This window comes from Colobus angolensis, unplaced genomic scaffold (assembly GCF_000951035.1).
Source record: "Colobus angolensis palliatus isolate OR3802 unplaced genomic scaffold, Cang.pa_1.0 Scaffold62, whole genome shotgun sequence".
NCBI lineage: Eukaryota > Metazoa > Chordata > Mammalia > Primates > Cercopithecidae > Colobus > Colobus angolensis.
Window position 1 is genome coordinate 9,306,939 of NW_012119821.1, and position 13,599 is coordinate 9,320,537.

General features: G+C 35.8%; 1 protein-coding gene across 1 annotated transcript in view; it reads left to right on the forward strand.

Moving 5' to 3' along the window:
* Positions 1-13,599, forward strand: part of SRFBP1 (serum response factor binding protein 1) — a 62,071-nt gene that overhangs the window by 177 nt on the left and 48,295 nt on the right. The window contains exons 2-3 of the mRNA XM_011963696.1: positions 11,585-11,673; positions 12,708-12,780. Of these exons, the coding sequence (XP_011819086.1) occupies positions 11,585-11,673; positions 12,708-12,780 (162 nt within the window). The remainder of the gene's footprint in view (positions 1-11,584; positions 11,674-12,707; positions 12,781-13,599) is intronic.

Sequence of the window (13,599 nt, forward strand, 5' to 3'; positions counted from 1 at the left end):
GCGGGCATAGAGGCTGCGGCTGGAGGAACTTTAGTGGTGGGCCCAGGCGAGTTTCCCGCAACTTGGAGTTTGGCAACCGGTAATTTCGCTTTTCGGTCTCTAGGTGACTAAAGTGAGAGACATGTGTCAGGCCCCACGAATTTATGTGTGTGGGACTTTGGGAAGACCCTTTAGCCTGGATATTCAATATTTTCGTCTGTAAAGCGGAACTCAAGATAATTCGTCTCAGGGTGGTTGTGAGATTAACTGAGATATGTGAAGTATTTGCAAGTGCCTGACCCTTTAACTTTCAGTACACATTACCTGCTCCTTATTGCCTGTCGAAAATGAAAGAGAGAAATTAAGAGCTGTAGCTTCTAAGAAATTGCTGATCTTGAATGAGACTGTATGCTCAGTACTTCGTTTCCTCTTCCAGTTAGTGTCTTATTCGTTTGCTTCCATTTACAGCAGAACTTCAATAAAGAACTGTTCATACTTCCTATCCCCAATTCTTTGTTCTGCTTCTTCAGTCCATTCTCATCAGACATTTGTTCTCACCACCGTCTCTTCCATAATGTGCTAATGTCAACAAAATACTATTCCTACCACTTACCCGCCTCTGGTTTCTGCTTCTATTCAACGAAGTAATGTCATCCGAAGTCTTAAAGTAAGCTGGAAACGTAAGGATCCAGTAAGGAACTCACAGTGACGTACAGAAAGGAAATTCTTTATTCCGTGTATGAGCAGGTCACTGTTTAGAGTACACAGTAGTGTAAGAGATATTTCATATTTTCAAGTAACAAGACGGGAAAATGAAGTGGGTAATATTTGTACTTGGTCTTTAAGGATCTTCCCCAGGAATTACTTAGTCAGTGATTCAGGAAAGGGGAAGAAGTCATTCCAGGCAAAGGGACTGGTATAAGCAGGAAAGAGTTAGTAGCAGAAGAACCCGTGGGTAATATAGGGATAGGTAACTCTTCACTGATGGGAACTTGTGAGATGAAGAAGGAAATAGAACTGAAATATATTCCCTACTGCCAGATTAACGAGTCTGGATTTCAGTTGACAGTGGAGTACAAGATATGCTGAAGAGGGAAGCTGCAAGCAGTTACTGTTTACTCATAAACATACATTAAGCTTATGCTTTGTGCCAGAAAGCATTTGGTGGGCTATTTTCCATTAGGTTACCTGTGATGTATGAAAGATCGGAGTAATGTCCTTGGAATTTCAGCCCCAGGGAGCTTCATACCAAATTTTATAATGACTTTGATGATGGAAATGACAGGGGATAAGTCATTTAAGACTGTTTTTCCACTTAGCTAACTTCTGTTCTTCTTCAAAACAGTTAAAATTTGACCTTTAGGAAACCTTCATTAACTCACCTCGGTCTGGGTTAGGTGTCTATTCTTTGTGCAGCCAGATTGCTTTCTTCTCTGGGAACACTTATGTAACTGTTTCTGTCTTCCTGTGTTTATGTGTCACGTGTAACACATATGTTTACTAGGTAATTAAATGAATTTATGAAAGCAGGAACTACACACGTCCACCACTGAAGTCTAGTGTGTTCTAATGTGAAAGGGATAAAAAGGTCAGAAAAAAGTGGAGATGATGGAGGATATTATAATTTAAAATTAGTGGGGGAAAAAAACCACAAAAGTAAATACAGTTATAGATTTATCTACATAAAAAAATTGAATAACATACCAAAGAAAAAAAAAGGACAACCAACTAGAAAAAAATATATACAGCAAATATGACAAAGGACTAATGCCTTTAATAGGAAATACCTCATAGAAATTAAAAGAAACCATCTCAGAAAATAGGCAGAAGAAGTGAATTAACAACTTCTTGAAGAGGAAATGTTTCTGAAAAATAATTTGAATTTGCTTTCAATCTTTTCACTTCTTTTCCATCACCACTAGATTCCTAGTACAGCTACTGTACTAGCTTCCCAAGTACTTACAGTGACTCTTCTCAAACTTTAATCTTTTATATATATATATATACTTTAGGTTCTGGGGTACATGTGCAGAACGTGCAGGTTTGTTACATAGGTATACATGTGCCATGGTGGTTTACTGCACCCATCAACCTGTCATCTACATTAGGTATTTATCCTAATGCTATCCTTCCCCCGCCCCCACCGCCCAGTGCCATAGGCCCTATTGTGTGATGTTCCCTTCCCTGTGTCCATGTGTTCTCATTGTTCAACTCCAACTTATGAGTGAGAACATGCCATGTTTGGTTTTCTTTTCCTATGTTGCTTTGCAGAAAATGTTGGTGTCCATCTTCATCCATGTCCCTACAAAGGACATGAACTCATACTTTTTTATGGCTGCATTGTATTCCTTGGTGTATATGTGCCACATTTTCATTATCCAGTCTATCATTGATAGCCATTTGGGTTGGGTCAAAGTCTTTGCTGTTGTAAACAGTGCCACAAAAAACATATGTGCACACGTGCCTTTAGAGCAGAATGATTTGTAATCCTTTGGGTATATAGCCAGTAATGGGATTGCTGGGTCAAATGGTGTTTCTATTGCTAGATTCTTGAGGAATCACTACACTGCCTTCCTCTATGGTTGAATTAATTTACACTTCCACCAACAGTGTAAAAGTATTCCTATTTCTTCACATCCTCTCCAGCATCTGTTGTTTCCTGACTTTTCAATGATTGCCGTTCTAACTGGCATGAGGTGGTATCTCATTGTGGTTTGGATTTGTATTTCTCTAATGACCAGTGATGATGAGCATTTTTTCATATATTCATTGGCTGCGTAAATGACTTCTTTTGAGAAATGTCTGTTCATATCCTTTGCCCACTTTTTGATGGGGTTGTTTGTTTTTTTCTTGTAAATTTGTTTAAGTTCTTTGTAGATTCTGGATAGTAGCCCTTTGTCAGATGGGTAGATGGCAAGAATTTTCTCCCATTCTGTAGGTTGCCTGTTCACTCTGATGGTAATTTCTTTTGCTGTGCAGAAGCTCTTTAGTTTACTTAGATCCCATTTGTCATTTTTGGTTTTTGTTGCCATTGGTTTTGGTGTTGTAGTCATGAAGTCTTTGTCCATGCCTGTGTCCTGAATAGTATTGCCTAGGTTTTCTTCTAGAGTTTTTGTGGTTTTAGGTCTGACGTTTAAGTCTTTAATCCATTTTGAGTTAATTTTTGTAGAAGATGTAAAGAAGGGGTCCAGTTTCAGTTTTCTGCATAGGGCTAGCCAGTTTTCCCAACACCATTTATTAAATAGGGAATCCTTTCCCCATTGCTTGTTTTTGTCAGGTTTGTCAAAGATCAGGTGTTTGTAGATGTGTGGTGTTGTTTCTGAGGCCTCTGTTCTGTTCCATTGGTCTATGTATCTGTTTTGGTACCAGTACCATGCTGTTTTGGTTACTGTAGCCTTGTATTATAGTTTGATATCAGGTAGCACGATGCCTCCAGCTTTGTCCCTTTTGCTTAGGATTGCCTTGGCTATGCAGGCTCTTTTTTACGCTTATCAGCGTAAGGAGATTTTAGGCTGAGATGATGGAGTTTTCTAAATATAGAATCATGTCATCTGCAAATAGGGACAATTTGACTTCCTCTCTTCCTATTTGAATACCCTTTATTTCTTTCTCTTGCCTGATTGCCCTGGCCAGAACTTCCAATACAATGTTGTAAAGAGATTAAAATTAAAGTTTGTTGTTATTCTTGCGAAGTAAAGTAAAAATTTATCTTTACTCTTCTAAAAAATAAACCATCACTTTTTACTCTATCTTGGTGATTATTTGTTGCATATTCTGGGTACTTAGAAGAGAGAATTTTTAATTGCTTTTTATAGCAGCTTCCCTCATCTCCAGCACAGTACCTTGTCTACAGGTAAATATAAGAAGTAAATATATATTGGGCAGATGAAAGCATGGATAGCGTAACTGTCAACTAATGTTCAGATGAGAGGGAAAATCTCCTAAATGCTGACTTTTTTTCTCCCTTTCCATTAGAACTAGAGGAGAAATGCACAATTGAAAACTACAGTGCCATAGCATTTAGTGAGTAAATAATTTGCAAAACTAGAGCTAGATTTTCTCAAGTCATCTGTTTTCTAAAACTTAGGCAGCAGTGATATGTAAAAATCAGAATTAGGAGGTGTAGCAATCTGATGGAGTGCTTTAATTTCATAGGAAGGCCAAATCCTATGTATACAACTGACATTATTTTATTCTTTTTTTTTTTTTTTTTTTTTTTTTTTTTTTTTTTTTTTTTGAGTTGGAGTCTCCCTCTGTCCCCCTGGCTGGAGTGCAGTGGCACGATCTTGGCTCACTGCAAGTTCCGCCTCCCAGGTTCACGCCATTCTCCTGCCTCAGCCTCCTGAATAGATGGGACTACAGGTGCCTGCCGTCACTCCTGGCTAATTTTTTTTTTTTTTCCGTGTTTTTAGTAGAGACAGGGTCATGTTAGCCAGGATGGCCTCAGTCTTCTGACCTCGGCCTCGCAAAGTGCTGAGATAACAGGCGTGAGCCACCGCACCTGGCCTATTTTATTCATTGATAGCAAATTACCAATAAGCCCATTAGAAAATTGCTTTTCATTTCTTGTAAGACAGTAAAGGTAGAAACTAAAGTGCCAAAGAACAAAATGAGTTGCTTCCACATATTGTAAAACATAAGAATGTCAAGAACCATGTTTGTATGTGCTTATGAAGTTACAAAACTCCTATGTCATGATTAGGTGCAGAGTACTTTTTAACAATTTTTTTCTGAAATATTAAATTAGGGCCTATCTGTAAGAAAAGAACCAATTTGTGTTTAGTTATTAAACTATTCTGGGAAGTTTTGCTAGGTGGCAGCATATGCCCAATAATGGTTAAATTGTAGCTGTTCACTAAGCATTCTAGATATTTTTAAAAATTGTTGCTCATCAGAAATAAAAAGTAAAATCAGCAATAAGTTATCATCCATATGACAAAATTAGGATCCTTTTTATAAAACAATAATTTTGGCCAGGTGCAGTGCCTCACTCTGTAATCTCAGCACTTTGGGAGGCTGAGGCTGGCGGATCACTTGAGCTCACGAGTTTGAGACCAGCCTGGGCGACATGGTGAAACCTTGTCTCTACAAAAAATACAGAAGAATTAGCCACACATCGTAGTACATACCTGTAGTCCCAGCTACTTGGGAGGCTGATGTAGGAAGATGGCTTGAGCCCGGGATGGGGCGGAGGTTGCGATGAGCCGAGATCACACAACTGTTCTCCAGCCTGGGCAATAGAGCCAGACCTTGTCTCAAAAAAAGGCAAGAAACCCAATAGTTTTGTTAACTATGAATTACTTCAAACGTATGGGAAATAATGTAACGAGTCTTATAATCTGCTTCCTCTGTTTAGGAAATGTCAATGTTTTGCTATATCTTAATGTTTAATTCCACCAATCTTCTTTTCTACCTCAGCGGTAATTATTCTTCTTGGTGCGTGTTTTTCTCTTCTGTATTTTTTACAATTTTAGTAACATAAGTATCTATATCCAGTGTACAGTATTGTGTTGTGTACTTTTAAACTGCATATTGTTCTACAAATTATAAATTATAGTAGTCTCCCTTATCCATGGGAGTTATGTTCGAAGACTCCCAGTGTATGCTTAAAACCTCAGATAGTACCAAACTGTCTTCATTATTATTATTATTATTTTCTGTACTATAATGGGCAGGTAACAGATACAGCAGGAATACACTGGATGTATGATTTACATCCCGTGTGGGATGGAGTAGTACAGTGAGAGATTTCATCATGCTGCTCAGAGTGGTACACAGTTTAAAATTTATGAGTTATTTATATTTGGAATTTTGGCTAACCGCAGGTAATTGAAACTGCTGACAACAAAATTGTTGGTAAGGGGGGACTACTGTATTTTATTCACCAAATGTTACTTTTCAAGTTTTATCCATGTAATACCTAGAGATCTTTTGCATTGATTTAAAATACTACCTTGCTATATGCTTTATTTAATACATTATCTTCTCTCTCATGCTACATTTTGTTAAAGTGCTGCAATGAATAATCTTGTGTGTAGCCTTTTCCTGTTGTTGAGGTATCTTCGGAATAGATTCCTAGAAGTAGGACTTTTGTTTTAAAGTACAGCAAAATTTCCTCCAAAGGAGTAAACCAGTTTGCATTTGTCTGTTTCCTCACAACCTCATACACAGAATGTGTTGTCATAGTTTTTTTGTATTTACTAACCTGATAGGTAATTAATGAATAACAGAAGTTTTAATGTATTCTTAGAAACACAGATATACTTAGAGATTTTTCTGAACACCACAAGTTCCCCTGGAACAATACTAGCTCTTGGAATAACTATTTTCTAATAACTATAGATTTTTATTACAGGCTAACTCAAAAACATGGTAAAGTTGGTGAATTATCAGAGGCTAACTAGTTGGCCAGCTAACACATAGCCAGCCAAAAGTCAATTCAAGTAACATTTAGTTTTGTCTTTGGACCAAAGTCTTCTGTCTGCTTTGTATATCAGAAACTTGCTGTCATTGTCACCACAGAAATAGAGCTCATTCTCTAAAAAGCAAATTCATATTAAACATAAGTGTATAAGAGATTGTGTGAATGAGAAAGCTAGTTTATTAAAAAAAAATCCAATATACATAGTAATGCTCACATTGTAAAACACATTCTTTTCCTGTATATACTGACCATCAGCGGCTTGGTATGTAGAAATGCAGAAAGGGGTTTTAGTTGCATGATTCATGTTGAGCTATGATGTATCTGTTCCCATAATTGAGTTATTCCAGAACAGATTAGATTTCTCAAGTCTCTGAGCTGGGGAACCCTTTCTTTGGAATTTCCTTGAGTTGGACACTGCCAACTTTTGCCTCTCTGTGGTTTCCTTTCCTGTGTTTATGTTGACTGTTCTGAGTCATCTCACATGGTCTTTTCCCAAATAGCTATATTAGACTTCCATTGTATTTATAGTATTTTTATATTGTCTATGCAAGAGATGCCCTATGTTTAGATTTTGCCAGGTTACCTTTAAAGGCCTCTGTATGCCTAATTTATAGGCGGTACTTCACTGTCAGTACATATATATTCACTATGTATGTAAGTCTTAACTCTTTTTCTTCAGATCTTATAGATTGTCTTAAATGCGTTCGTTCTCTTGCTGTTTGGAAGCCCCTTGGCTTGGCTTCATCAGTCTTGTTGGTGATGGCCTCAGATTTTCCCTTCAATTTCTGTCTTCAGACCCCTTCCTTCTACTTCTCTTTCATTTGCTTTCTTCTGTGTCAGCATATTTTATTTACATTTCTAAGCCTCTGTTTTCTCTGTGCTCACACTATTGCTCTGTTCTTTCCCTCTTAAACAATAATCATACTGTTTTTACAATTCTAACAATGACAGTTCTTGCTTTTGGTTAGAGGTTTGCCAAAGTGTACTGCCATTAGGCAGTGCACTTAGACTTCTGGCAGTATTGGTGTACTAGGTCTGTTCGTTGCCTTCTGGGTTGTCTGTCAACCAACTTTATAACTCCTGGGTGACAAATGAATTGGCAGCCTTTTAAATCCTAACTTAAAGGCTATATTTGTCATCAGTTTTGCAAAAATCTAAGTGTTTGAGGAAACCTAAGTCTTAAATATATGAGGTATTCTTTTTGGTTTTAGAGTTCCCTTATCCATTAATACAAACACAGTATTTCTTAAATTGGAATTTTAAAATTGGAGACAAGCTTTCTTATGATTGGACTGTAACCAAGGACCAACTCTGCCCACTGCAGTTTATTAGTTAAGTTTGGTTAACAGTAGTTAGCAAATGGTATATTATCATCTCATGTACCTGCAAAGTTAAGCAATTAGAAACATTTGTTAATATATTTTAATGTATAGTTCATCACTTGCTATTAGTTTATTTTATGAATAACTTTTAAAAATGTATCATGACACCATATAATTCTGTTTATGCAATGTGGCAGTTCTTTTTTTTTTTTTTTCCTTAAACTTTGTGTGCCTTTTCATTTATGCAAAGTGTGATTTTTTTTCTAAATGAGTCTAACTTTGAAACAAATTCCTAAGAGGTTAACTTATCTAGGGGAAAAGAAGCCTGATTACTGTGCATTTTTAAAATATATTATGCATTTGAAACAGTGAATAGACAGTGTGTATTGTTACATTTCTGTTCATTTATTTAACCAATATTTATTGGACATATACTGTGTGCCATGCACTATGTTAGGTGTTAAGATGCAGTGTTGGATCAAACCAGATACTTGACCTTCACAGAATTTATAACCTACTGAGGAAAGACACATTAAAAATAATCAGATTAAAAGTAAAGTATTAAGTTACCAAGTAAAGGTACTTGTGACCCTCTCAGGGAGGCCAGAAAAGACTCTTCACAGAAATGACAGTTGGTCCAAAATCAGGATGAGTAGATGTTAACAAGCTGACATGGGAAGAAAGAACATTCTGATCAGTGGAAATGGTAGGTGTAAAGGCTTTGTAGTAGAAGTGAGCATGGTAAGGACAGGGGACTGAAAGGCCAACGTGGTTCTTCTGAGAACAATTGGAGACCGTTAAAAAGAGTTACGTAAAGGTGTGACATTGGATATATATGCTTTAAAAATTTTTATTCTGACGGCATTGTGGATAACTGGTTGGAGAGATGCAAGAATAGGTGCGGAGAAACCAGTTAACAGTATCTCAGCCACGATTGCAAGAAGGTCAAGATAGGGGAAAAAGTGGCACAATTTGAAAGATAATTAGGATTTAAGATTAATAGGACTTGGAGATTCATTGTGAAGGATTAAGAGAGCTACCTGTAATGACCTTTAGGTTTATAACTAAAAGAATTGTTCCATTCCCTGAAATATGAAACTCCCCTCCCCCACAAAAGAAGGGAAGGGTCTTATTGGAGGTGAAGAACATGAGTTTAAGTGTGAATTTGAGGTGATTTTGAGCGCACTCAGAAATAAATGTCAAGCAGAAAGTTGCACATTTGGGCTTGAAGCTAAAAGGGGTGATCTCAACTGAAGATAAAATTTTTGACTCCTCTTTGTTTAGGTGGCAAATTAAATATGCACACATAAGATCTCCTAAAGCTAAACAATGTATTGTGAAAAGAAACACTGGCTTGGGACTGCCCCTTCAACTCTTAACATTTTATGAGTGGATAGAGGTGGATGAATTTTCAAAGAAGATCAAAATAGAGTGAGTAGAAAGGAAGGAAGAAAACTGTCTTGGAAAACCAAGGGAAGAATGTTTGAAGAAAGAGAAAGTGGTCAAAAATGTTGAATTTCCATTGGATTTCAGGGGCTTTTTTGGAAATCATTGATGTCCTTAGTGACATCTTTTAGTAGGCTTGATGAGGATGATAATCAAACTGGATTTGTGTGGCATGCAGAAATAGAGATACTGAGTTTGGATGTCTCTTTCTAAAAGCTTAATTCTCCACATAACTAAAGAGTGGGTGGTCCTAGTGAACTACGTAATGAGGATGTTTATTTAGTCTAATGAAAATGACTCAAGCATGTTTAAAAATCAGTGAGAAACAAATGCGTTAAAAGGAAGAGAATGACAATGCTATGGTAAAGGGATAATCCATAGTAGAGATTCTAGGAAGGCAGAAGAGAATGGGCTCTTTTAGAAGACAGTTGAAAGATTAACTTCAGATATGTGTAGTGGTGTATCTTATATTGTAACTTTATTCATAAAGGAAGATGGGTCATGGAAGTACATTTGCATTCATGGTAGTAGAAAAATGATGGTCCCCAACTGATAATTATTTTCTCCACGCGATTGAAAGAAAGAAGGGAGGACGGAGACTAGAGGATTCAGGAGAGTAGGCAAAAGTTTAAAACAGGCATTGTAGAGTGAATTGAACAGAAAAATATAGGATGGCTAGGAAGAATGAGGGTCCACTTGAGGTTAATTATGATGAATTTGTAGTAGACAGAGTGTTACAAATATTTGCTATTGACATACAACAATGAAGAACTCAGTGTTTTTTTCATTCAAGACTATGGTTTCTTAACCAGAGGGATAGAAGTTTAAGAAATTGGCAAGTGTTTATCATGTATCTAAAGTGCGTAAAAAGAGGAACATGTAAAAAGAGGAAGTTTAGGAGTCAGTGGATTGGTGGTCCTAATGAAGTCAAAGATGGTTGTGGTGGGTGGAGTTAAGCAAGCAGGCTGATAGAGGTTGTGATCACAGTGTGGAATATTTGAATTAATGGTTTTAGAAATTGAATATTATGAATGATGACAAGGTTGACAGTGTAGCCATGGAAGTGGATGGCTGAAATAGAATAGATTAGGTCTTTAGAAAATAAGTAAAGAAGTGAAGATATAACTATCAAATGGGCTATTCAACTGGGCCTGTAAGTTACACAGAATGATGGCAGAACTTAGGGTGTAAAGAAATTGTAAGTTGGTTGCTAATATCTTCAGTGAATAAGGGAGTGAATGATGTGAAGGGTAAGAGAAGATATTATTAATTTAATGGAAGAGCCTTAAAGAAACAGGATGATGTTGATAATGTTATTTTGGCAAGAAGAATTTGAGGAATTTTGTGTGCCAGGTACTCTTGCAGGACAAAGAAAACACTATATAAATATTACAAGACTCCTGTTTTCTAGGAGCTTGCTGTCTATAGAAAAAGACAGCCACATGATCCATTAGTAACAATGCAGTGAGGTAGATGCTTTAATGACAGAATCTGTATAGTGGGGGCCCCAGGGATGGAGTGGTTATCTCTAACTGAAGAAGTCATTGAAGGTTTCAATGGAAGGACTATATTGGAACTGAATTTTATGTAGTCCCTAAAGTGAAGAAGGGGAAGAAGGACATTCCAGGAGTAATTTTTAAGATGTATGCCTCCTAACTGTGATAGATAAAACATAAACTCCGTGATTACATGCCATTGCACTGAAAGCTATTATGATGTGTATTTTTTTTTTATAACTAGAATTTCCGTTTCTTGGCCTATAGCTCTGCTTTTTGTTCTTAGAGTTAAACACTGTTCTCTGATAGGATGATTTAAAGTATGTATTTGTATGTGTGTGGCGGGGGGAGCATTTATGTTGACATGCACATATGCTTGCACACAATGCCCTTGTGTTTGTGGAGCTGCTTTTAAAATTATACTTGAAATAATTTATTACTAAAAATAATGAAAGTTTTGTTTTATAAATAAATAAAATAAATTGCTAATTAAAAGCTAATTTGCTAATTAAAATACTCATTCAACAAATTAAATTCCTACCATTATGAGTGAGGCTTTGTTTTAAACGGTGAGAATACAAAGATGAATATGACAGGTTCTGATTTCAGGGAACTCACTGTTTATTGTGTTCCAAGCCCAGCAAGATATAAGTGTAACATTAAAATACTTATCTCAGGTAATACCATGACTTTTTAAAAATTATAGCTTGTTTTTCTTAAGCCCTTAGACACATTTTTAGACTGTTGATTTATTCCTTCACTATTTATGGAAGAGGTTTGATTACATCAAGCTATGAATATAGTTAGACAAAAAAGGTGAAGTGGTAGACTAAGTCTATAATATTAAGACTCAAAATAAAGTGTGTTTGTTCCTGAAGTGAGTGTGTTTCTTCTAATTATGACTTTATTCTTCAAAGGTTGTGAAGATGAGAAAAGAAGTGAAGAGAATACGAGTTTTGGTTATCCGAAAACTTGTCAGGAGTGTTGGCAGACTGAAGTCAAAAAAGTTAGTCATTTAAAGTCATGAACTTGTGACTAATAAAATGTCAAAAGTTGTTTTTATTTGATGCTTTAAAATGTTTAGGGTGGGATATAGAGAAGTAATCAAATATCTTACTCATACAGCATTTTTGTTTTGTATGTGGAGATGATGTGAGATAGAATGTGCTGTGTCAGCATGCCCTTCTATGGTTTGAACATCATTGCTCAAGATACAGGATGAATTTTTCTGCTGCTTTTGCAAAACTCTCTTTTGGTCTTTTCAGAATAAAATTCCCTTGGGCTTATCTGTTTTATGTTATTAGAAGTTATTTTAAGGTACTGATATAGCTTAACAAATCTAGTAATACCTTAAGAATCAGTTTTGAAGATTTTATATCACATTTTTTCTTGAATTGCTAAGTAATTTGAAATCTTCAGTATCTTGTGAAAGTGTTTATTAGAATATTGTGTTCCATGTAATTTTTTGGAAAAATATAATGTTTTGTATTTTCAGTATCACTAGTGTTAGTGAAAAGGTATTTTATTTTTATTTATAGTTCTTCTTATAATGTAAGCATGAATACTTAGCCTTCAAATATGTTTTGTTCCTGATTAATTTCCTGCTCTTTCATAAATATGTCAGAATATAGCCCTTCTTTATTTTTTCCTTAAATTCCAGAGAGCAAATTTTCATTTGATAAAATTATAGCCAAACTCTACTTGTAACTTACGAAATTTATATTACATTAAATGTACTATTGATTGATTGATCTAAAAAGTGTTATTAAGGAACTAGAGAAGGCAAACTATCAGCAATGATAGTCATTAATACAATGCCAAGACAGTACTTATTTTTGCCAGTTACTGACATATGGGTTTGTTTAGTAAATTGAGGTTTCTTTTGGGAGTGGGGAAAATGGGCAGTGTAGGATAGTGACGTGTTTGTTATTTAGAGATTTATTACACTTTTCTAAAAAGAAATGAAGTGATTATCCATTACAGTATGAGTCTAAAAATTAATGCTTTGCCTGGCTACATATTGTAATGTATTTTTTGCAGGGGTACCGAAGATGCACTGTTAAAAAACCAAAGACGGGCGCAACGATTGCTTGAAGAGATCCATGCCATGAAAGTAAGGACTTCTGTGGGTGTGTATGTGCGTATGTTTCTCAGTATCCTGTTATCCTCCATTTTGTTTGTGTGTGGTATTGCTTACTTGAATATGCCTGAGAGTTGCCTAAGATATCTTGTATCAGTCTATTTGGTGAAAATGTATACATTTAGAAAATTGTAGTGTTTAAGCTTGCATTTTTCTATGTTTTTGACTGAATTTGTTAAAGTGCTAGGCTAATTTGAGTCAAAATTGTGCCAAACTAAATTCGTCTATGTTTAATAATGCCTCATGCCTCAGGTTTTTAATTTTTACTATAACTTTAGCATGAAGTCAGTTCAAGAATTAAAGTCTTCACTCTATTTGGGAATGTGGATGGTGATGTTGGTGGCTGACATCATGCTTTTCCTTGTTGCCAACTCAATACATTTTATGTATTGGTATCAGCATTTTATTCAGTTCTGTAGTACCTTCAAGTAAAATTAGTGTTAGACCCAACATGATCCCATATTTTTGTTTTTTTTTCAGTCAGACTCTTCACTAGCATAATTTTTAGGTCTTCTCGCTGCTCTTACTTTGAGGAAACTTTCATTTACCAAATGACATGACATTAAATGTCTAGGAGACTGTTTTACTGTAGAACTTAAAAACAACATTTGATCCCAGCAATTTTCTTAATTGCAGGGTCATTTTGCATGCATGTTTGCCTATTATATTTTGGTATAACTTTCAACTTTTGAATTAGGTAAAAGAGAAAGAAAACTCTCTAACAATATTTTAATTGAGTTAGGTTATCAAAGCTTCTCACCCTTTCTTCCTTTTAGAGGGATAGTAAAGTGT